Source organism: Canis lupus, chromosome 21 (genome assembly GCF_048164855.1).
Source record: "Canis lupus baileyi chromosome 21, mCanLup2.hap1, whole genome shotgun sequence".
Lineage (NCBI taxonomy): Eukaryota > Metazoa > Chordata > Mammalia > Carnivora > Canidae > Canis > Canis lupus.
The window spans coordinates 5350096-5373889 of NC_132858.1; the positions used below are offsets into that span (position 1 = coordinate 5350096).

Consider the following 23794-nt stretch of genomic DNA (forward strand, 5'->3'; position numbering starts at 1 on the left):
TCTACTCCTAAGTATTAACACAAGAGAAATGAAAGCATATGTGCACACAAAAATTTATATACTAATGTTCATGGCACCTCTGTTGTATAACCCCAAACTGGAAACAACCCAGTGTCAACAGGTAAATGGATAAACAAATGGTTCATTCAATGGAATACTACTTGGCAATAAAAGGAATGAACTGTTGATATGCACAATAGCATGAATGAATCTCTAGGTAGCCATGCTGAATGAAAAACCTTGAAATATTGGATCAGGTGTGATAGCATCCAGGGGAAAAAAGCACTTACAATACAAGAGTACATACTGTTTGCATTTATATAAAATTTTTCAAAATACTAAGTAATCTTTAGTTACAGATCAGTGTTTGCTTAAAGATGGGAAGTATAACAGTTAGAGGGAGGGTGCCTGGATGGCTCAGTCAGTTGAATGTCTGTCTTCAGCTCAGGTGATGATCCTGGAGTCCTGGGATGGAGTCCCACATAGCATCAGGCTCCCTGCTTAGCACCTCCCCCACTCATGCACTCTCCCTATCTCTCTCAAATAAATAAATAATCTTTAAAAAAGTTGGAGGAAATGATCATGAAGGTCAGAGGAAATTTTTGAGGGTGATGGATATGTTTGTTATCTTGATTAGGATGATGGTTTCACAAATATGTATATGTGCCAAAACTTAATTGTACATCTCACATAAATGCAGTTTATTGTAAGTAAGTTATATTCCAATAAATTTGCTATAAAAAATTAACTGTTTCTGACAGAATAATATGGCCTTTTGCACTTCTACTTCTCTCCCTCTCCTACTTTAGTTTGCCTGTTTGGCGAAGTTTAGGTGCCCAGACACTCAAGGATCACAGCATCTCATTGATTTGCTTATCCTCTGGTTTGTAGTCAGAAAAGCTAGAGGACAGGAGTGAATCCCCGTAAATGCTCCCTTCACCACACCTTTTATGTACCTTCTAGGAAGCACTTTAGCATGCATCCACCATTCCAGCAAGAGTGGTTTCCCTGCAACTTGGAAAGCTGTTGTCCCTAACTTGAACAAACAAATTTCCACAAACTTTAAAGCTTAAAAACACCAAAATTTATTATCTCACAGCTCTGGAGTTTAGAAGTCTGAAATCAGGAGCACCTGGGTGGCTCAGTTGGTTAGCCTTTGGACTCTTTTTTTAACACTTTTTTTTTTAAAGATTTTATTTATTTATTAATGAGAGACACACAGAGAGAGAGGCAGAGACACAGGCAGAGGGAGAAGCAGGCTCCATGCAGGGAGCCCGATGTGGGACTCAATCCCCAGTCCCCAGGATCATGCCCTAGGCTGAAGGCAGTGCTAAACCACTGAGCCCCACCCCACCCAGGCTGCCCTAGCCATTGGACTCTTGATCTCACTTGAGGTCTTGATCTCAAGCCCAGCATGGAGCCTACTTAAAAAAATAAAATAAAAAAGATGAAATCCGAAATCAAAGTTTTAGGAGAACCATGCTTCCTCCAAAGGCTCTAAGGATCCTTCCATTCTCCTTCCAACTTCTGGTGGCTCCAGATGTTCCTTGACTTACAGCCACAACACTTCAGTCTGTGCCTCCATCTTCACATGGCCCTTTTTTCCTATGTCTGTCAGATTTCCGTCTGCCTCTTTTATAAGGATACCTGTCATTGGATTTAGGGCCTACTCTAAATCCATGATGGTCTTAAGATTCTTAATTACTTTTGAAAAGACCCTTTTTTCCAAATGAGGTCACATTTATAGGTTCTGGGGGTCAAGGCTTGGACATTCCTTTTTGGGCGTCTCACTTCATTCACTACAGCTATCCACACCTTTAGATTTCTAGGGATGGGTTCAGGGTAAGCATGTGCCATTATCATAGGACCTAGGAGGTATGTGGGTAGGATCCAGAAGTGTTCAGCCTGTGAAGACCTTTTGCTTGGGCCTTTCTGATATCACAGTGAGAACTCATAAGGAAATGATATGACCTCTTTTGCCCCATTCTGTTGCCATAGTGATGGCTCATAGCCTCAGGGCCATTTATAGCCCAATTAATTTGGCAGATGGCTAGTGAACTCAAGGTCTTGTCCAGTAGTCATAATAGGTCTTGGAAGAAAGGAACATTTGTTGAATCCTTAATCTGTGCCAAGATTTCCACTTTAATACTACAAAGATCCTAAAAAATAGGTTGTAGTTTCCCATTTTATAGATGACTAAACTGGTTAGAGAATTTTCCTGATTGGCTCAGAATCACATAGTCCGCAAATGGCAAGGCTAGGCTCTCCTGGTACCAAAGCCTAGTAACCTTGTTACCACATAGGACTGGTATAGGAATGTTCCACACCATATAGCCCAGGGAAGATGAGTGATCAGAGGCACTCATGAGCAGAACCTGTCTGCACTCAAGATCATTAGTTTCCCTCCGGTGAGGTCGTTTTTTTTTTTTTTTTTTTTTTTTTTTAAGTGATAAATAACTTGGTAGTGGCACAAGAGTGGCACCCAGTGGCTTAGCTAAAAACTACAAGATCAATGATGAAAGGTCAAGTTCTTTTACCTCTAGACCAGTCCCAGTTTCCATTTTTAAACAGAATAGAATAGCTGACCTCTTGAATAATAGAGAATAAAACCATCCATTATATTTTTGTTATATGGTTTTATTATATGGATATTACATGGTTTATGGAGAAGTAGAAAAAATGAGAAAATATGTATTTAGGCTTATAGAATATATTTAGGAAAATGCCATTCCAGGAGTGGAGATTTATAGCCTGGGTGTGAGAACATAGGACAGTGGGCCATGAAAGAGCAGACTAGGCAGTTCTTCAGGGCTAGTGTCATAGATGTGCATAGCGGCTAAGAACATAAACCCATAATAAACAGGAGCAGTAACAGGGAGGTAGTTTTGTCAGGAAAGGTATTGTTTCTCTGGGGGAGTAGACCAGAATTAAATATCTCACAGTGTTAAATCCCAGGAGGTGTGAATATAGGGTTGTCTCATCTGGGGAACTGATGACGGGTGTGCAAGAACTCCTCTAGGGCTGAGAGCTTTATATCTGAGTGTGGGTTATTTCATTGGTGATACCAGCTTCAGGGTAGTAGAAGGATTTGTCTATTACATGAGACTTTCCAGGCAACAATGAAGTAAAAGAGTCAAGCTTTCTCTCAAAGAAGAAAAAAATTGTCTGGAAGTTTTCTTAGTACTGTTTTTTTTTTTTTTTCCCACACCATTAGGGCTATCTTTACTCTTCTTTGTTCCTTGGAATGTACTTAGAAGTTGAGACTTGATTTAGTAAAGAATTCATGATAATTTTTTATTGAGTTGCAATTCACATACCATAAAATCTACCCTTTTTAAAAAGATTTTATTTATTCATTTGAAAGAGGAGGAGAGAAAGCATGAGCAGGGGGACGGGCAGAGGTAGAGAGGGAGGCAGTCTCCCCACTGGGCAACAAGTCTTACCTGGAACTCTGATCCCAGCACCCTGAGATCATGACCTGAGCTGAAGGCAGGTGCTTCACCGACTGAGTCACCTAGATGCCCCCAAACCTACCTTTTTAAAAAAGATTTTTTTATTCATGAGAGACAGGAAGAGAGAGGCAGAGACATGGCAGAGGGAGAAGTAGGCTCCATGCAGGGAGCCCAAAGTGGAACTCCATCCCGGGTCCCCAGGATCATGCCCTGGGCCAAAGGCGGCACTAAATTGCTGAGCCACCCAGGCTGCCCTACCATTTAAAATTGTACAGTTCAGTGACTTTAAGTATATTCATTGTGTTATGCAGCACTCACCACTAAATTCCACAATATCCCCATCATGCCAAAAAGAAACCACGTACCTATTTGTAGTCAGTCTCAATTCCCCTTTCTACCATCCCCTGGCAACTACCAGTCTTCTGTCTCCATGGATTTGCCTATATGGGTATTTCATGTAAATAGAATCACATAATAGGTAGTCTTTTGTGTCTGACTTCTTTCACTAAGCAAAATGTTTTCAAGATTCATCCATGGTAAAAAAAAAAAAAAAAAAAAAAGATTCATCCATGGTGTAGCATGTGACAATGCTTAATTCCTTTTTATGGTTGGATAATATCCTTTTGTATGGATATACCACATTTTTTCTATCCATTCATCAGTTGATGGACATTGTGTTACTTGCACTTTTTGGCAATTATGAATAATGGTGTGAACACTTATGGGTGGACATATGTTTGTAATTTTGGTTATATATCTAATAGTAGAATTGCTGGGTTATATGATAACTCTGTTTAACTTTTTTTCTTTTTTTAAAGATTTTTTTAAAAATTTCATTCACTTTTTAAAAATTTTTATTTATTTATGATAGTCACAGAGAGAGAGAGAGAGGCAGAGACATAGGCAGAGGGAGAAGCAGGCTCCATGCACCGGGAGCCCGATGTGGGATTTGATCCCGGGTCTCCAGGATCGTGCCCTGGGCCAAAGGCAGGCGCCAAACCGCTGCGCCACCCAGGGATCCCTCATTCACTTTTTAAAAGATTTTATTTATTCATGAGTGAGAGAGAGAATAAGAAACATAGGCAAAGGGAGAAGCAGGCTCCCTGCAGGGAGCCTGATGTGGGATTTAATCCCAGGACCCCAGGATCACAACCTAAGCCAAAAGTAGACCACTGAGCCATGGGGTGCCCCTCTTTTTAAAAGATTTTAAGTAATTTCTGTACCCAACATGGGGCTCGAATTCACAACCCTGAGATCACAAGCCACACAGCTTACCAGCTGAGCCAGCCAGGTGCCTCACTATGTTTTAACTTTTTGAGGAACTTTTTAAAAGATTTCATTCATTTATTTGACAGAGAGCGAGAGCACATAAGCAGGGGGAGCAGCAGGCAGAGGGAGAGGGAGAAGGAGGTTCCTCGCTGAGCAGGGCGCCTAATGCGGGGCTCAATCCCAGGACCCCAGAATCATGACCCCAGCTGAAGGCAGCCACTTAACCAGCTGAGCCACCCGGGTGCCTCCTTTTGAGGAACTTTTAAACTCTTTGCTAAACTGGCCACTTTACTTTCCCACCAGCAATGTGTAACAAATGGTTTCAGTTTTTCCACATCTTCGTGGTATTGTCTATTATTACTGTTATTTTATTTATTTACTTGTTTTATTACTATTATTATTACCACCACCATCCTAGTGGGTGTAAAGCGGTTTTGATTTGCATTTCCCTAATGAATAATGATGTTGAGCGTCCTTTTGTGGGCTTATTGACCATTTGTATCTCTTCTTTGGAGAAAGGTCTCCAAATCTGATAACCATTTTTAATTAGGCTATTATTTTATTGGTGCCTGAGACTGCAGGTGCCAGGCACTATTGTTGAAGTATAAGAGTTCTTTATTCTGGATTCAACACAATTGAATCAGATACAATTTGCAAATATTTTCTCCCATTCCTGTGGGTTGAATTTCTTTATAGTGCCCTTTGAAGCACAAAAGTTTTTAATTTTGATGAAGAGGATGTCTATTTTTATGTACTTGTGTTCTTGAAAAACAAGAAGCTAGAATTGGGTTCTGATCTTGGTAAGAAATTTTGTTTATCTGTCCAAATTGAACCAAGAGTGGCAAGGCTTTGAAAGGCAACAGAGGACCACAAAATGTACCCTGTGGTTTCCCAGGTTTGACCTCGGTCTGTTATAGTTTGAGTACTTACCTATGCAAGACACTATGCTAGCTGTAAAGGGATGCAGGAACAGTGAACCTTACCCTTCAAGGAATTTAAAGTGTGGAAAATAGGGTGCCTGGGTGGCTCTGTCAGTTAAGTGTTTGACTTTTTAAAAAATTTTTATTTATTTATGATAGTCAGAGAGAGAGAGAGAGAGAGAGAGAGAGAGAGAGAGAGAGGCAGAGACATAGGCAGAGGGAGAAGCAGGCTCCATGCACCGGGAGCCCGACGTGGGATTTGATCCCAGGTCTCCAGGATTGCGCCCTGGACCAAAGGCAGGCGATAAACCGCTGCGCCACCCAGGGATCCCTTTTTTTTAAAGATTTTATTTATTCATGAGAGACAGAGAGAGGCAGAGACACAGGCAGAGGGAGAAGCAGGCTCCATGCAGGGAGCCCGACATGGGACTCAATCCCGGGACTTCAGGATCACACCCTGAGCCAAAGGCAGTGCTAAACCACTGAACACCCAAGCGTCCCTAAGTATTTGACTCTTTATTTCAGCTCAGGTCATGATCTCAGGGTCCTGGGATCAAGACCTGCATCAGGCTCCACACTGGATATGAAGTCGGCTTGAGGTTCTGCCCCCCACCAACCCTGCTTGGGAGTTCTCTCTACACACACACACACACACACACACTTTTTTTTTTGAAATAATGTGGAAAACAGGCAGATAAAAATGATAAACAAGGGCAGGCAGTGCATCTTCAGAGCCAAAGGAGCAGGGTAGTTGGTAAGCAAGTGACCAGAGTGCAGAGGAGGAAGGAAATGCCTAAAGTGCCTGGGATGAGCTGCAAATGCTCTGACAAGAGGAAGCCTTGATTAGGGCGGGGTAGGGGGACTCCCATGAACCAAGAGGAAGTAGAGTTCCAGGTAAGGGAGGATAGCCCCGTGAGTTCTACAAGCTACCAGGCACTCTCTCTCACTGGGGCTTGTTCATGTTCCTACAAAACTCACTTAGTACTTCTGATTTTTAAAACAGCTACTCCCAGAGAAAAATGCAGAGCAGAGCACAGAGGATGCACATGAAAACAGCAGCCCTGAGCAACTTGCAGGTAAGGCTTCAGCTTTTCAGGTGAATCCAGGACCAACACTCAGAAGTAAAAAATGTTGACTTCAAGCTTTCAAGCTACACCTTCCTCCACAGCAAAATCCTGGGATTTAGTTGGCTCCCACCACCACTTTGGGTGTTCTCGGACAGCGGCGGGGGAAGGGCATTCCCTCCCCAAAGCTGGTATGATAGAACTAGAAATTCCTCATAAATTTTGTGCAGTTAAAGATAGTGGCACATGAAGGGGCGGGTCCCTGAATTCAGCTGGTTCCTTTGTGTCTTTTCTCCATCATTACTGCCGGTACTGCAGCTCTCCCTAATTTTGGTTACTCCTCTGGGGCTCTGGAGGCTACTCCTGGGCACAGAGCACCACCTCAACTTTGATGTATATTACAGGGAGTTGTTGCGTGTGATGTTGGTGATTATATTGGTCTTTCCACCCTCCCTCCAACACTTACACAGTGGCAGAAGGTGTGTAGTGTGTATATGGCTGGAAATAATCACAGCCACTGGTGCCTGAGCCTGAGAGTCCAGGTGTCAGGCACTATTAGAAGGTTTTCATGATTTTTAAAAAGATTTATTTATTTTGGAGGGAAAATGTGAGCATGAGCACATGGTGGGGGCAGAGAAACTTAAGCAGACTCCCCACTGAGCACAAAGCCCAATGTGGGGCTCAATCTCATGACTCTGAGATCATGACCAGAGCTGAAATCAAGAGTCAGATGCTTAACTGAGCCACCAACGTGCCCCGATTCTGAGCTTTTAAAATGGAGTAATGCTCTTAATTCTCGAAACAATCCTATGAGGTAGTGTTACTATTCTTATTTTATAGATAAGGAAACTATTGTCAGTAAAATTACTGGAGGTCATGCAGGGAGTAAGTGGAGAGCCAGAGTTCAAACCCACATGGCCTAGCTCCAATCTGTCTTCACACAGCCAAGACTACCAGGGATGCATTGTCAAAACTATGTGGACTTGAGGAAATTTGGGGACTGATTCTAGCACCCATACTTTGTTGGTAAAATTCCTCTTTCCAGGGTCACAACTACAACATGCTGCATGTTGTCCAGACTAGGCCTAAGAGGTGTTCCTGAATCATTCTGTCAGTTGAACCTTGTTTTAAATGTGGTAGGGGCTGTTGCTACTGAAAAGAACTCTGCAGTGAAGGCTTGTATAAAGCAAAGAATCTATTTTTATAAATACAGATTTGGAGATTTAAAAGAATGGATGTATACCACATACAATTCAGTATTTATGCAGCAAAGAGTAAAAAAATACTTTTTTAAAAGGAAGAACTTAGTATTTTATCCAGCACCTGCTGTGGACCCAGGGGAGGGGATGCTAAACTTGTCCACAGTGACCACTGTGACAGTGGTCCCCTTTCACAAGAGACCACCCAGGCTCAGAGGTTGCTTTGCAGGAAAATAATTTCATATGCTGTCTCTATGTACAATATAAGCCTTAAAACCTAGGCACTTATAATCTGGTAGAGCCACTGGAAGACTGCTTGAGCTGCTCTGCTTTACAAAGCTGCAGCTCTAGTCACCATCAATTCTATGTCCCATGTCCCCACAGTTCTGCTAAAGAAAATAAGTTAGATGATGCCACCATGCATCCGTGGTCTGTTCACTCAGGAGCCTTTAGCCATCAGTCCTTTACATCGTCTTCCTCGCCTTCTTGTCAGCGGCTACTCCATTCTTTAAAATATCTACCCAGCCTCTGCCTACTGACTTCGTGCCCAAACTGTGTCAGCGTGGCATTAGCCCTACTGCTTTCTCAGGACCTACTTGCATCATCACCATTTCTGCACCTTTAGTTTCTCTTCCGAGTTCTGTCCCCTCAGCAGGGCAATCCCTTGTTAAAGAGGAAATATCCCATGATCTTGAACTACTTCTTTTTTTTTTTTTTTTCTTGAACTACTTCTCTTTCTCTCCATCACATCTCAGCCATGGTTCTCAAAAAAGCAAGCTGTTTCCTCTCCTATTTTCCTCCCATTCTCTAATTCTTCTTTTAAAAAAGTTTATTTGAGAAGCACACAAGTGAGAGAGCATGAGGTGGAGGAGGGGCAGAAAGAGAGGAAGAAGCAGGCACCCTGCTGAGCAGGGAGCTCAATGCAGGACTTGATCTCATGACTCTGGGATCATGACTTGAGCTGAAGGCTTAACCGACTGAGCCACCCAGGTGCCCCCCAACTTCTTTTTCTTTTCTTTTTTTTTTCTTTTTTTTTTATTTATTTATGATAGTCACAGAGAGAGAGAGAGAGAGAGGCAGAGACACAGACAGAGGGAGAAGCAGGCTCCATGCACTGGGAGCCCGATGTGGGATTCGATCCCGGGTCTCCAGGATCGCGCCCTGGGCCAAAGGCAGGCGCCAAACCGCTGCGCCACCCAGGGATCCCCCCCCCAACTTCTAATTCCAACCCAGGCACTTGCTTTCTCTGTGGTCTCTGCACTGCAAATTCTCGTTTGGGAAGACTTCCTAAGTACCAAATTGTATATTTATTTTTACTGTGCCTGAACTATTTATAGAATTCATTCAGCACTGTAAGACTGTGACTCACCTCATTCTCCCCTCTGATCTTTCAACTAGCTTCCTTTGACCACCCCTCAGCAGTGCTTGTATAGCACTCCTTCCCTAGCTGCTCTCTTCTATCCCAGGCATTGAACTTTGCTCTGGGCTCAAGACTTTCCAGTTGGCATGAACAGCCCAGGCCTCTCTTGAGTGCCAGGTGGGAGATAAATCTGCTTACTAGGCAGCTTCATGTGGAGGTCCCACTGGTACCTCTGTCAGGATTAATAGCACCACTTCCCATCCAGTTTTTCACATCTAAAATGAGATTCATTCAAGATGCCACTCATTCTCATGTATTACACCTAATCTCTCACCAAGGCCTGTTGATTTGGCCTCAGTTGACCCCTAGTGGTGCCTGTGTCCATTCCTGCTGCCTTCACTCTCCTGAGGTTTTGAGGACTTTCTCTTTTTTCTGTCTCTCCTTTCTTTTTCTTTCTCCTTCTCTCTCTTTCTCTTTTTCTTTTTCTCCTTTTCTTTTTCTCTTTCCTTTCTTTCCCTTTTTTTGCTCTTTCCTCTTTCTCTCCTTTCTTTTTCTTTCTCTCCCCCCTCCCTTCCTCTTTCTGATTTGAGAGAGTGAGAGAGTAGAAGAGCATGTGCCTGCATATGCCCAAACACTCAGTGGGGAGGAGCAGAAGGTGAGGCAGAGAGTCTTAAGCAGACTCCACACTGAGCACAGAGCCCCATGCAAGGCTTGATCTCATGACTCAGATTAAGAACTGAGCTGAAACCAAGAGTCAGATGCTCAATCGATTGTACCACCTAGGCATCCCAAGGTCTTCCTATTTCTAATTTGACGCTAAGCTACACCTTTGACATAATAATCACTCTAAAATAGAAAATTAAAATCTCCAGTGCTTATTAAAATTCTTCAGTTTCCTACAGATAAAAATCCTTTTCTTAGTCTTCTGATTCCTACTAACCCCTTCAGATTCATCTCCTAGGGAGCCCTCCCCCCCATTTTGCATTTTATGCAGGATATTAATTAATGCCTTTGGGTATTTGCCTCTTTCTGCCTGGAATTCCTTTTCTTTCCCTTGTTGGTCTGGCTTATTTCTCTTCCTTTAAAACCCAGCTCTGAGGGCAGCCCCAGTGGCGCTCGGTGGTTTAGCGCCGCCTGCAGCCTGGGGTGTGATCCTGGAGGCCTGGGATCGAGTCCCACGTCAGGCTCCCTGCATGGAGCCTGTTTCTCCCTCCTCCTGTGTCTCTGCCTCTCTCTATCATAAATAAATAAATCTTAAAAAAAAAAAAAAAAAAAAAAAAAACAGCTCTGACTTCTCCTCGGGGAAACCTTCACCTCTAGGAATGGTTAGCAGCTTTATTCTATGTTCTATCCCTGGGCTTCATACACACTTCTGCATCCCTCCTGGCATTTGCTAGCTTCACCCAGGGAACACCTCATTGAGCTACATTCCCAGGACCTGCTCAAAAAGAATCTATGGATCCTAACTCACTTTAAATTTGCACACGTGCATCAGTTAATAGTAGGGAGAATGCCACTGGGCATTGCTCAAGGCACTGTGAGCTACGAAGGGAGAGGTGATGCTTTCAGGCAAGGAGGTCACAGCGTGGCAGGGAGGAGCTGGTTAGTGCAGACTCCACGAGGAATCTGTATGCAGATGAATTGAGTGGATGCGAGCCCCAAGTAAGACTGAAACGATTCTGCAGCCTCAGCCTTAATTCCCAGAGCTGCCAGGTTTTGATTCCGACAGACCTGTTTGAAAGGAATTTGAGGTGGGAGGGCTAAGAGAGGGGGGACCAGCTCCTCCCTCTCTCCTGCCCTTGGTGTCTTTCTAGCACAGGGTCGCGGGCGCAAGGTAAGTGGGCTTGTTTTCGTCTAGGGACCGGCGGGCAAGTGGAAAACAAGACGCTCAAAAGGGGCAGCCTGCGGCGGGGCATGAAGGAGACGCGGACCTTCCCCTCTGCCAAGGCCTCGAGGCAGTCAGAAGCCGCCGCGTGCCGCACGGAGCCCACAGGGGCAGGGGCCTCCCCGACATCTGGCGGGAGCAGGGAGAGTCCCGGGGGCGGCCTGGAGGTAACCGGGCGAGGGTCGCGCAGGGGAGGTTAGAAACGGCCGCTGTCGACGGGTCCTCATCCCGGGCTCCCTTTCCTCCCGCAGGACTCGCTCTGGCTGCAGGAGGTCTCCAATCTGTCCGAGTGGCTGAGCCCAGGCCCTGGGCCCTAAGCTGGGGTGCCCTCCCGGCGCTTCCACACCTGCCGGGCGGCTGTTGGGGCCGCGTGCTGTCTGTTGTTCAATAAACCAGCTCTGCGTGCGCCGCATCTGTTTCAGTGTTGGGGGCGAGGGCGGGGGCTGGGTGCCCGCGCTGCCCGATGACGTCACTCGCGCGTCCGGCAGGGCGCGGGTCGAGCGGCGGCGGGATCGCGTCATTGGTGCGCGCCGCGGGTCCGGGCGCGATGGCGGCGCTGGGCGGGGATGGGCTGCGCCTGCTGTCGGTATCGCGGCCGGAGCGGCAACCCGAGTCGGCGGCCCTGGGCGGTCCAGGCCCTGGGCTGTGCTGCTGGGTGTCAGTGTTCTCCTGTCTCAGCCTCGCCTGCTCCTACGTGGGCAGCCTCTACGTCTGGAAGAGCGAGCTGCCCAGGTGCGGGGGCTGCGCGCGCGGCCAGAACCCGCGCCTCCGCGAGGCGGGGCTGTGGGCGGAGCTTGGGCGAACTGGGGGCGGGGCCGCGCTGTCCAGAGTCTGTGGGCCCCCAGAACTTACTGCTCCCTCCGTAGGGACCACCCTGCCGTTATCAAGCGGCGCTTCACTAGCGTCTTGGTGGTGTCCAGTCTCTCGCCCCTCTGCGTGCTACTTTGGAGAGAACTCACAGGCATCCAGGTGCGAAGGAGGCGGGGCAGAGGGCAAGAGGGGGAGGATCTCAGGGGTCTTTTAGAAGAGAGCAAGACTGATGCCTCCTTTCCTGTGGCTCAGCCAGGCACATCCCTGCTCACCCTGATGGGCTTCAGGCTGGAGGGCATTTTCCCAGCAGCACTGCTGCCCTTGCTGCTGACCATGGTGAGTGCTCGTTTTATTTTTCTCGTTATTAGCATGATGTTCCTGTCCATGGCCTTTTTTTTTTTTTAATCCTCATTGTGCCTATCTTTTGACTGATGGGCAACAGAAATTGTGAGATGGTCCTTGGCTGTTGGTTATACATGGGTGGGAGATTGTCGCTGAGAACAGGAAGCTTGAAATCTCATGAGACTTTTGCTGGGCACGGGTAGTGGATTTTGGCTTAAGCCTTTCCTTTGATCGCTTGTTTTTCTATTCCCAGATCCTTTTCCTGGGCCCACTAATGCAGCTCTCTATGGATTGTCCATGTGACCTGGCAGATGGCTTGAAGGTTGTCTTAGGTGAGTCCTTAGGGCTTAGGGAGAAAGTAGGCACAGGCAGCCCAGCACAGTGGAGCAAGAGAATAAGTGGGCTCATGGTGAGACTTAGATTTGAGATGTATGAGTTACTCTTCGTTTCCTTATCAGTAAGATGGGAGCATGTAGCAGACAGCCTGTAAGAGTTGCTTTGACAGGCCCCTAGGAATCCCCAGCAGTACTTTGTGTGGACTGATGAAAGTTGCTTTCTCTTTTAATATTTGGCTTCTTCAAACCAGAGCTGGTCTTGAGTTAGGATTTTGATGCTTCCAGAATTTACTACCAGAATACCCTGCCTTAGCTACTAATACTTTTCCTTTCAGCCCTCTTAAAACATTGTTTTATGCTTTGTGTGATAACAAAGCTTGACTCTTATCTGTTCTCAGGAGCATTGATGCCAATCTGAGTTTGGCTAAGGAAAGATTGTGGGAGAGGGACCCTTGGGGACTCTAGGATCTTTTTGTTCAATAACTAGTCACTAATTCTTGGTCCTGAATCCCCCCACCTTCAGCCCCTCGCTCCTGGGCCCGCTGCCTCACAGACATGCGTTGGCTGCGGAACCAAGTGATCGCACCCCTGACAGAGGAACTGGTATTCCGGGCCTGCATGCTGCCCATGTTAGCACCATGCACGGGCCTGGGCCCTGCCGTGTTCACCTGCCCACTCTTCTTTGGAGTTGGTGAGTTTGTCTAACCTGGTCCTTTTGAGATGTTCCCAGCATGAGAGCCAAAAATGGGGTTTGGAGCAAGGGCGTGGCCTATAAAGCAGGCATGAGGAATGTGACATGGTTCTTGCCTTTCTCGCAGCCCATTTTCACCACATTTTTGAACAGCTTCGTTTCCGCCAGAGCAGTGTGGGGAGCATCTTCTTGTCTGCAGGTGAGTCCTAGAAAGCTTGCTTGGGGCAGTCCTGGGTTGGGGTGTGTAAGGGTGTCCCCAGTAGCCATTCTGGAGGAAGACTTGGGGACAGAGGGCTCTGGTACTGAAAGGGCCCCTGGCCGTGGGAGTTGGGGTGTAGAGGACAGCCATAGGTGCTGGGGCAGGCAGCCACTGCCCTCAGGGGGAAGGGGATGTCTCTGGCTGATGGGTGTGCAGTGTTGGGGCAGAAGAGCATACAGGTGTGGTCACTCGAGGCCTCCCCGTCTCCAGCGTTCCAGTTCTCCTACACAGCTGTCTTCGGTGCCTACACTGCTTTCCTCTTCATCCGCACAGGTTGGTCCTCAGTCTCTCATGGGTCCCCCTGGGGGCTCAGGGGTCCACAGGAGAGGGTGGGAGAATGGGAATGCTGTGTTTGTTGTAGGAGTGACAAGTTTCTTCTACTTTGGTCTTTGAGACAGACAGAGCCAGGGCTTTCAGTCTGTGAGGTCTGAGAGGTGGAAGGGAGCAGGGGCCATATGGTGTGTGTGGGTAGTCCTTGATCTATTTCAGGGATATGGGTGATTAGCCCTGGGAGGTGGTGGGGATGCTCCATGAGCTGCTCTGTCTCCCCTCCCTAGGACACCTGATTGGGCCAGTTCTTTGCCACTCCTTCTGCAATTACATGGGCTTTCCTGCTGTATGTGCGGCCCTGGAGCATCCGCAGAGACGGCCCCTGCTGGCAGGCTATGCTCTGGGTGTGGGACTCTTCCTGCTTCTGCTCCAGCCCCTCACGGACCCCAAACTCTACGGCAGCCTTCCCCTTTGTGTGCTTTTGGAGCGAGCAGGGGACTCAGAGGCTCCCTTGTGCTCCTGACCCATGCTCCTGTACATGCTCCTATGAACTCTCACGGGCTCCCCAGCCCCTCCCCATCAAGGGGTACTGCAGAGGGGAGGAGCTGGCTGGGGTCCCCGAGATCTCAGGAATTTTTGTAGGGGATTGAAGCCAGAGCTAGTTGAATCCCAGGGACCAAGAGAAAGGAGCAGATATCCAAAGGGTGCAGCCCTTCTCCAAAGGAGGTTGAGGAGCAGCTGGGAGGGGACAAGGGGCAGGTCCTAGGAGCTGTGCACTCCCTTCCTCACTTTGGACTGCTGCTTTTCTGAGCTCCTCTGCCCCCTTCTGCCTCTGAAAAGCTGCTCGGGGGTGGAATTTACAAAATCCCTCCCCCCAACTTCCCAGGGTTTTCTCATTGTCTTTTTGCATCAGGACTTTGTATTGAGATATTAAAGAGATTTAACTTGGGTAACATGGCCTTGGACCTTTGGGAATCGATCTACTTGGGGTCTTGTGAGTGTGCCTGCCACCTGTCTTGGCTACCTTGTACACTACCCTCTGGGAAGTTCAGCCTGGTAGACTTAGGTCCCTGAAGTAAAGGATAGGATGGGGTCCTCTGGCTGCCTTGGGTCTGTAGCTTTCTACTCTCTTAGCCACACCCCAACTCCTAGCACAGGTGGGCCTGGGACTGCAGGTGCCAGGTGTGAGCTCAGCAGAACCTAGCACCTGTGTCTTGGCTACCAGAGTCAGGGAATGAAACCTAGGCCCGGACCCCAGTGATGGAACCTCCAGCCTCCAAAGGGTAGAGGGTTGACTGTGGGGCCTCCACCAGGACCTCCCCAAAGTCTACCAGCCTCAGGTTGCACAAGCAAGAATAAACATTCAAAATGGTAAAGGAACCAGCTCAGAGTCACCTGGGAGTAGAAGCTTTTCTGCTTGGACCTCTGCCACTGTGCTGCTAGTCTGGTCCCTAGAGGAGCTCAGAGCAAAGGCTGCAGCCCTGAGAGTAGCAAGGACCCTGCTGAGCAGCACTGGAACTCAGGGTTCTTTCTTAGAACTCTCTAGTTCCTTCCTCTTGATTTTAGAATGGTTTCCATGTTTTTATTACTCTGCCCCTGGGTCTTAACTTTTTTAAAAGAATATTATACTCTCAGTTCTCACTCTAAACTGAAGGAGGCTGTTCCTAGTCCCATCCCCTGAGGCTGGTGGTTGAAAGGAAATGGAAGTGCAGTCGCTCCCCAGGGTACCCCCAATTTGGCTGTGACTACACTACATGCACCTGGATCTAAAAGGTCATCATGATAGTCACACACCTACCTTGCTATGGAGAGCTTTCTTGTCTTCCACCCTGTGTAGCATCTGTTGGGGAGGTAGAGGGGGTGAGCATGGGCCTGTTTTAGAGCGTACCTTTGGGATCTTGAAGTCCAAAGAGGAGAAAGCCCAAAACCACCCGCAAAGAGCACTGTGCTGGCAGGGTGCTGGGGGTGAACTGCCTGCCTGGTCCCCTGGAGATTGTGCTCTACCTCTTCTTCATGCTCCTGCTCAGGAATTACCCAGCACCCCTATTTCACCTTCCCTGTGGAGTTTGGGGGTGGGCAACAGTGCAGTGATGCACGCAGGGTTGCTGTCCTGCAGGTGAGGGATTCTCCCTAAGGCTTAGGAATAGGAATGGGCAGGATTAGATCTGGAGACTCAATCCAGTGCTCCTAACCTCCCACTAAAATCCTCACCCACAGGTTCCCACATCCAAGGGTTTTGCCCACCTCCTAGATGTTGGTGCCTGTTTGCATCCAGTCCTGAACTAATGGGGTGGTAGGTTTTCCCTGGTTTTAGGAAGTAAAGCAGTATGGTTGGGAAGCAACTCCACTGACAGCTTGAGTATGAATGCTCTGCCTCTTACTAGCTGTGGGGTCCTGGACAAGTTATTTAACCTTCCTAGGACTCCATTTCTCTGTCCATAAAATGGATGACTGATGCCTTGAGTTAATGGGTGTTAAATGCTTATAACAGCCGAAGCTCTCAGTACAGTTAACTAATTCTGTTAGGGTGTGTATACCATAGGCACTCCGTAGTGGCTGAAACCAAGGCCACTATTCTCCTACTCTCCAAGAGTTAGATAAAACTAACCTGCCCTTGCTATGAGGAGTCCCAGTAGGCAGCCCTGCCCCTCTGCTGAGTGGCGCAGGGTGGGGGTTTGGGGTACTGCACAGGACCCAGCATAGAGGGCAGGGGAAGCCAGTTTTATTGAGCGAAGTTCTCAGGACTTGGAGCTAGATCTCCCCCTACGAGGTAGCACCCCTAAACCTGCTCCCCTGGGTCTTAGGCCCTCCTACACACCATCACCTGCAGTCTCCGACAAGGAGAGGAATCTTGTTTGGCAAGAGATGACTATGTGAGCAGCTGTCCAGCAGGGAAAGACAAATGGCTGGAGGAAAGGAATGTGCCACAGCAGGCAGTGTTTCTCCTGCCACAAGCAGCTGAGGACAGGAGCTCCAGGGCTAAGCCTTTCTGCTCTCAGGCATGGGCTGGCCTGGGCCTGCCCTGGCAGCACAGTGTCTATTGAAGGCTTGGGGTGGGGATGGCCAGGCTGCCAATCTGGGGCAAGATCACTCAATCTCCAGGATGAGGTCATCGCCCTCCAGTGTCATGTCTGTGGTTACGTGGACCTTGCGGACAGTGCCCTCCATGGGTGAAGTCACCACAGTCTCCATCTTCATGGCACTGAGCACACAGAGGGGCTGGCCCTTGGCCACCTTGGCCCCAGCTGCCACCTTGATGTCTATCACCTTCCCAGGCATGGGTGCCCCAATCTGGCCCTTCACATCCTTCAGGGCCTTGGGGTGGAAGTGCATTTCCTGTAGACAAGACAAGAGGGGGAGAGACATGAGGCATCGGCCCTACCTGTCCCCACCACGTGGCTGGCCCTAGGAGGGGCTGTACCTTCATGGCCTGAGTGTCCTTGACCAGAATGGACCGCAGCTGTCCATTGAGCTCAAAGAAGACCTGCCTCTGGCCAGCCCGGTTCAGGTCACTTATGGCCAGAGCCTTGATGTGCAGTGTCTTGCCCCGCTCCAGCTCCACCTGCAAGGAGGGCACAGAGACTCAAGAGCCGGGGGTCAGGGGCAATAAAACACACCAAGTCTGGGTAGAGCAGCCCCCCAACCAAGTCCCAGGCAAGTCCCTCAACCCTGGATCTCAGCTCTTCACTTGTGAAGGCCTAGCCTCCTCATCTCTCAAGGGTTTTTTGGGCACCGACAGCTTGTGAGGCAAGGTGACAGCCAAGCCAAAGCCTGGAGCTCTAGATGTGCTAGTGTCCTTAGGGATGCAGGGGTAGGGCTGAGGGGGGGAGTGTAGATAGGGGCCAGAGCCACTCACCTCAAACTCCTCTGCAATTTTGGGTCCCTGCAGGAAGAGGCGGGTATTGAGGCTATCCAGGGGGCCAAAGGTAGCTGTGAAGTCCTTGAAGTGGGCAAAGACGTCTGGATATATGGCTGCTGAGAGCACATCTTCTGGGGTCACCTCCTCCCCATGCCGTTCAGTCAGCTCCTTCTCCAGCAGCTGCAGATCCAGTGGGGGGAGGGAGGCTCCTGGCCGCCCTTCTACCCTTGGCAGGTCCTTTAGCACCTGGGGAGCAAAGCAGAGGGTCAGGCCTGATGCCTGCACCCAGTCTCCACCATCAGGCTGTGCTGGGCCTTCCTACCTTAGAGCGAAGGGGCTCAGGGAAGCCCCCGTGGGGAATGCCAATGTAGCCCTGCAGGAACTCCACCACGGAACGGGGGAAGGACAATTCTTCTGCCTGGGCTTCAGCCTCTGCCCGGCTCAGCCCATTCTGTACCATGAACTGGGCCAGGTCCCCCACGATCTTGGAGGACGGGGTCACCTGAGAAGAAAAGCCCCAGGTTGGGATGCTTGGCATCTTATGGAGGCCCAGAGGCAGGGATAAGAGCACTGGGCCTAGCTCACCTTGATGAGATCGCCCAGCATCTGGTTGGCCTCCACATAGGCCTTCTTGACTTCCTTGAACTTGGAGCCAAGCCCCATGCTGTGTGCCTGGAAGTGCAGATTGGTGTACTGGCCGCCTGGGATCTCGTTCTCATACACGTCCGAATTGCCAGACTTCATGGTGGCCGTGCAGTCAAAGGCCGCATACAATCCCCGGGCCCCCTCCCAGTACTCACTGTAGTCAAACACACGTTCCAGGGGCACCCCTGCAGGGAGGCCAGGAGAATTTGCTAAGTTCCCAGGTGTTCCTCCTCCCAGGACCCCGGAGCCAGGTTAGGTCCCATCTTGGATGTGGGTGATAGAAGACAAAGTCAGGAAAGCTCATCTGGATTCAAGCATAGGCCAGACTCTACTAGAACTAATAAGGTCCACAGCTGCGAGGGAAGTGGCCATGGACTCCCGCCGTTCTTACCTGTGTCCAGGGGAGTCCCTCGGGTGCAGGCCACCAGGGCCCCCATGCTGGGCTGTGAAGTCATCCCGGACATGGAGTCAGATGCCACATCTACCACATCAGCCCCAGCCTGGGCACAGGCCAACATAGCTGCCACACCTGCCCCTGATGTGTCATGGGTGTGGATGTGCAGTGGAAGGTCGGGGAACCGGTCCCTGAGGGAGCTGACCAGCATGGTGCAGGCTGTAGGCTTTAGCAGCCCTGCCATGTCCTGGGGCAAGAAGGAAAGAAAAAGGCTGGTAAGGAGGGGGTGTGATGGGGAGACAGGCTGGGGGTGGGGTGGGGAGGAGAGATGAGTAAGGGGCAAGGGGGAATCCCAGGGTGGGGGGAAGGCACCTTGATACACAGGATATGGGTGCCAGCTCGCACCAGCTCTTCCGCCAAGCCCATGTAGTACTGCAGTGAGTATTTGGTGCGGTTGGGGTCGGCCACGTCACCAGTGTAGGAGATGGCAGCCTCCACCACGCCACCAGCATTGCCTGCAGCCTCCATGCCCAGTAGCAGATTCGGCATGTAGTTGAGGGAGTCAAAAACCCGGAAGACGTCCATGCCATTCTCCTTGGCTACCTCACAGAACCTGAGTGGGTAGGAGAGCGCACCCTTCCGATAAGGGTCAACCCCATCCCACTCCCTCCTGCACATCCCTCTCTGGCTCTGGCCTGGCAGGGGGAGTGGCACCCCAAGGTGGAAAAGGCCTTCTCTGGGGCAACCTGGCTGGGCAGAGCCACCCTAGAGGCATTGGGCATCCAGCAGAGCTGCCCTGCCCTAGTCATGTACAGTGCAGTTCAGTCGGCCCAGGTCAGAAACATCGGCTGGGGAGTCTTTGCAAGAGTGGCAGTCCTGAGGGAAAAGGAGCACTGAACAAAGGAGTCCTGAGGTCTCCACTGCCCCCGTGAGCTAGAAGTCCTTCCAGTTCTTCTATGATTCTGCACTCCATGAAATTTCCAGATAGCCGCCCTTGCTGGGTACAGCTAGGAGGCTTGGTGTCAAGCCCTCCACGGGGACCACAGGCCATCTCACTGTGGCCCAGCACCCGACCACGCAGTACAGTGCCCACCCGACCCCAGGCTCACTTGAACACCACATTGTCAGGGTAGTTGGTGTAGCCCACAGCATTGGCCCCCCGCAGCAGCATCTGAAACGGGATGTTGGGGATGAGCTCCCGGAGCTCCTGCAGCCGCCGCCAGGGGCACTCGTACAGAAAGCGCATGGCAACATCAAACGTGGCTCCTGCACAGGGACCGAGAAGTCCAGGTCAGCCCCTCGCTTCCCTGGGACTCCACCACACCCTGCAGCTCTGCAGCCTAAGCCTCCAGCCCTCGAACCATCCAGCCCTCTTCAAGATCTCTCACAGTCCTGTCCCAATCCTTGAAGACTTCCCTTTGCTGCTCACTCAGCGTAGCTCAGGATCAGTGACCTCTGTGCCCCCTTTCACCTGCCACCAAGTCTCTGTGCTGTAACTAACAGGCTGGTGGCCACTCTCTGACCTTGAGCATACCAGGGTCTCAGCTCTGCGACCTCATGCCCAGCACCAGGCCTGCCCAGAGTGGGCACCAGGCATTGCTGAACAAATGAACACCATGCCTTGTTCACTTCTCACTGGTTTCCTCGATGTTAACATCTCCAGCTTCTGGAGTGGCCAGTGGCCACACTGGATACCCAGTGCCTTTCAGGTGCTGTCCCACATTCCCGCCCTCTTCCAGCCTACCTCCCCAGTTCTCTATGCTGAAGAGCTTGCTGAAGTTGTGGGCAACGTAGGGGGCAATCTTTTTGAGATCATGGGTTCGCACACGAGTGGCCAGCAGCGACTGGTGGGCATCCCTGAAGGTTGTGTCCATGAGCAGCAGCCCCTGGTGGTTCCTCACAGCTCGAGCAAAGCCCTCAGGCCCCTCCCGCAGCAGGATGTCTCTGAAACCAGCTGGGGGTGGGCCTAGGGCAGAACTGGGCATCAGCACTCATCCTTCAGGCAACAACCTCCTCTTTGTGTCCCCAAGTTGGCAGAAGGAATCTCACCTACCTATGGGCACCGCAGGGACAACAGGGTCCGTGGGGCTGGGGCTGGCCTTGACAGGGATTGGGGTGGTTGGTCCGTTCACCATGACATGACCTAGGAAGAGAGTGGGTAGTGGGGTCAGGACAGGCTGGGGAGTGTCTGAGGGCAGGAATGACAGTAGATGGGCCTGAGGATAAGGGGTTCCTCCAGGATCCCCACTCCTCCAGCTGGCCCCTGTCCTCTCCAAAGCCAGGGCCTCCTGGGTCCAGGCAGTGGGAACCTACTGAGGGCTGTGTGGGCAGACGAGGGGGCACCTCTAAGATCAGGAGCAAGGAAGGTGGGCAAGGTGGGAGAGTGAAGCAGAGGAGGTGGGGTGCAGGACCAAAACGAGGGCAGGGACAGTGGGTGCTAGGAAGCTCTTCTAGACGGGGCCAGGAGGGGAGAGCAGGGCAGTCTGGGGGCCAGACCGAGGTAGTGCAGCAGCTTCTGAGCCCGGTTCTGCGCAGGCCGCAGCTGGAAAAGCTCCGGGTTCTCATCGATGAACTGGGTGTCCACGGTGCCTGCCAGGAACTGCTGGTTGTTGAGCACATTCTGCAGGAAGGGGATGTTGGTCTGCAGGATAGAGGTGGGTGGGAGGGTGTCATGATGTAGCAGGGATGGGGAGAGAAGAGGCTGAAGGGCCAGCGTGGGCCAGCATAGCTCCCCCACGTTCCCCAGGATACTAGGCTGAGGTCTGAGGCCTCCCTGTGGGATAACCTCCTCACCCACCCCCTATTCTGGCAGAGTCCTGTAAGTTGTTAGGGGGCTGAGTCCACTTCCTCCCCTCTTGCTCACTCCAGAGGATGTGCCGAATCAGCTCCTCCTTCCTAAGGGATCTGGAAATAAGCACCTCCCCTTCACACACCCTAGAAACTTGGTCAGGCCTTTCCCATAGCACCATGACAAAGTAGCTATGCTCACCTTCCCAGCCATGCTTCTTGACAGATGTCCCCTACCTTTAGCAACCCCCTTTCCTGCAACCCCTCCACTCCCCACAGCCACACTTTGGTACCCTTGCTAAGATCCCTCCTTGTGGCTATCTCCTGTGGGCTCTTTCCCACCCTTCACTTGCTAATAGCTCCCACCTGGACCTTCTTCTCGCCCTGGGCTTCCAAGACCTCTTGCTCTCCTCCCCAGTCCCCACTGGGGGCTCCTTTCACCCCTGCAGGATGGAGTTCTCAGAGCTGTCACTGGGCCTCTTCTCCTCACACAGCACATTCTCCCTGGGTGGCCTCATCTTGGGCTTCCAGCTTCAGAGCCAAGACCCTAAAGTAGAAATGCCTCCTCGACCCCTCTCCTTGTGTGGCCCTCACCCACCTCGTCAAGTCCAAAGTCAGCTTCCTTCACCCAGTCCTCCTCTGCCTTCTGCTGAGTGCCTCACTGTCCATCCAGTAACCCAAACCTACACTCCATCGCCCCCAATACCCACTCCTGTGTCACTGGTCAAGCCAGATGGCTCTACCATGGCCATCTCTAGACTCTATGACCCCTTGTTTCCAGGTCATGCCTTCTGCCACACTTCCAAGTCATGGCCACCTCCAGCCTTGCCAAAGTCGCCATGTGTTCTCATGCCTCCACTCCTTTGTGCCTGCCTGGGAAGCTCTTCCTGGCAGTCTGAACTTGAAGGCCTTCATCTGTACCTCCCCCTTTTTAGTAGGCTTCTGTGGGGTCAGCTGTTGGAAAGTGCCTCCCTAGGCCTCAGCTTTTGCATGTCTGCCTTCTTCCTATACTTGGGAGCCCTGGGAGCATTGTGCTGCCTTGGGTAGCTGTATCTGCCCATTTTGTACACAAGATCCCTCATTTCTGCTCATTAACTTATTGGGTGACAGCATGAAGCTGGAGCGGGCCAAGTCCAACCTAGAAGCCACACGGGGGCCTGGAAGCCGGCACACAGAGATGTCCCGTGACTGCCAGGCCACGTGGGTGGGATTCCAGCATGCAATGTGCCTGTGACCACACAGCTGTCACTTCAGATAAGGCACCTCCATGTCACCCATTCATGGCCTCTGTTGGCAACTTCAACAGGGACTCCAGGCCCTGCATGGGCTGAGGAGCCCTGCTGCTACTCAGAAATTCTACCTGCCCCCCTCCTTGGGCTCCTGTCACCTGGAGGCCCAGATGGGAAGGTTGTCTCCCCCACAGTCATTGCAGACCCAGCCAACATTGCCTCATGCCACTGGTGTGACAGATCTGTCTATCTGTCCCTGAAACTAGTGGCTGCCCCTCCTAAAAAAGAGATGGAAACATTTCAACTGGACCAAGGCATGGCATCTGAAGAGATAAACTCAATTAAGCCATCTAAAGAACCTGGAACCGCACAGGGATAAGAGGCATTCTCAGAGGCCTCCCCTCTTCCACCCTACATTTCCCATTTGTAGGCCCCCCTCCCCCCTTCATAACTCTGTGGGGGATGGGTGGTCCTTATGTACTGTGAGCTGGATGCCAGCAGGAACCAAGCCCATCTGGTTCCTCAAGTACCCTAACTCCCAGCACAGAGCCGCTTGATGGATGCTAGTAGATTTGTATGTTTAGAATGAAACATTCTGGAAGGTGAAATGAGGAACAAAGATAGCCCATGCTACTGAGCACCAGAGTGGACCTGGGCTGGAATTCAGTGCCTTCATTTTACAAATCCAACAGCTGAGGCCCAGGGGGTGGCAACAGTTAAGAACAGATTCCAGCTGACAGGTAGCCACCCTCACGGGCCACATCGCTACTCTCGGCCCTAGGAGGGAAGTGTATGTGCAATTAATACCCCCTGGCCAAGATGGGTAGTGTTTCAGTGGTTAAATAACTTGCCCAAGGTTACCTGCTCTACCAGGCAAAATCAGAATTCCATGTTTCCCAGGGGGCTGGCCTACCCGGCCCTAGGAATCATGTCTGAAAGGAAGGGAAAGGGACGGGAGTCGGGGTGTCCAGGTGGCCTAAGGACTAGAAGAAACTTGGAGAAAGTGGTGACTTCCCCTGTTTCC

General features: G+C 50.4%; 3 protein-coding genes across 12 annotated transcripts in view; 2 read left to right on the plus strand and 1 right to left on the minus strand.

Annotated features, from left to right (window-relative positions):
- The window catches only part of TOP6BL (TOP6B like initiator of meiotic double strand breaks), a 102195-nt gene extending 90638 nt beyond the window's left edge, over positions 1-11557 (plus strand). The window contains 2 exon segments of the mRNA XM_072790076.1: positions 6645-6717; positions 11123-11557. Of these exon segments, the coding sequence (XP_072646177.1) occupies positions 6645-6717; positions 11123-11466 (417 nt within the window). The 3' untranslated portion in view covers positions 11467-11557.
- A 99-nt stretch (positions 11558-11656) lies between these two features.
- On the plus strand, positions 11657-14809 carry RCE1 (Ras converting CAAX endopeptidase 1). Of its 7 annotated transcripts, none has more exons than XM_072790069.1 (8): positions 11657-11881; positions 12016-12118; positions 12212-12295; positions 12555-12633; positions 13160-13327; positions 13455-13526; positions 13743-13859; positions 14144-14809. In XM_072790069.1, the coding sequence occupies exons 1-8, from the start codon at positions 11697-11699 to the stop codon at positions 14377-14379; spliced, it is 1044 nt and encodes a 347-aa protein (XP_072646170.1). In that variant the 5' UTR covers positions 11657-11696; the 3' UTR covers positions 14380-14809. The 7 variants fall into 7 exon arrangements, with proteins under 7 accessions (XP_072646170.1, XP_072646168.1, XP_072646169.1 ...); XM_072790067.1 differs by having other exon boundaries at positions 13754-13859; XM_072790068.1 differs by having other exon boundaries at positions 13757-13859.
- Positions 14810-16556: 1747 nt separating this feature from the next.
- PC (pyruvate carboxylase) overlaps positions 16557-23794 on the minus strand; it is a 101658-nt gene continuing 94420 nt past the window's right edge. For all 4 annotated transcript variants that reach the window (XM_072790063.1, XM_072790062.1, XM_072790061.1 and 1 more), the window contains 11 exons: positions 21251-21395; positions 20808-20897; positions 20499-20720; positions 19864-20020; positions 19127-19367; positions 18752-19001; positions 18301-18545; positions 18038-18217; positions 17713-17961; positions 17278-17418; positions 16557-17192 (listed from right to left, as the gene is read on the minus strand). In XM_072790063.1, coding sequence (XP_072646164.1) covers positions 16944-17192; positions 17278-17418; positions 17713-17961; positions 18038-18217; positions 18301-18545; positions 18752-19001; positions 19127-19367; positions 19864-20020; positions 20499-20720; positions 20808-20897; positions 21251-21395 — 2169 coding nt within the window. In that variant the 3' untranslated portion in view covers positions 16557-16943. The remainder of the gene's footprint in view (positions 17193-17277; positions 17419-17712; positions 17962-18037; positions 18218-18300; positions 18546-18751; positions 19002-19126; positions 19368-19863; positions 20021-20498; positions 20721-20807; positions 20898-21250; positions 21396-23794) is intronic.

What these genes read in the sequence shown, in the direction of transcription:
- RCE1 (XM_072790067.1), top strand. Translation starts at nt 11,697, where the DNA reads ATGGCGGCGCTGGGCGGGGATGGGCTGCGCCTGCTGTCGGTATCGCGG. An exon ending in TGCCCTTGCTGCTGACCATG is followed by an intron (nt 12,296 to 12,554) that starts GTGAGTGCTCGT and finishes TTCTATTCCCAG; the next exon opens with ATCCTTTTCCTGGGCCCACT. An exon ending in TTTCCTCTTCATCCGCACAG is followed by an intron (nt 13,860 to 14,143) that starts GTTGGTCCTCAG and finishes TCCCCTCCCTAG; the next exon opens with GACACCTGATTGGGCCAGTT.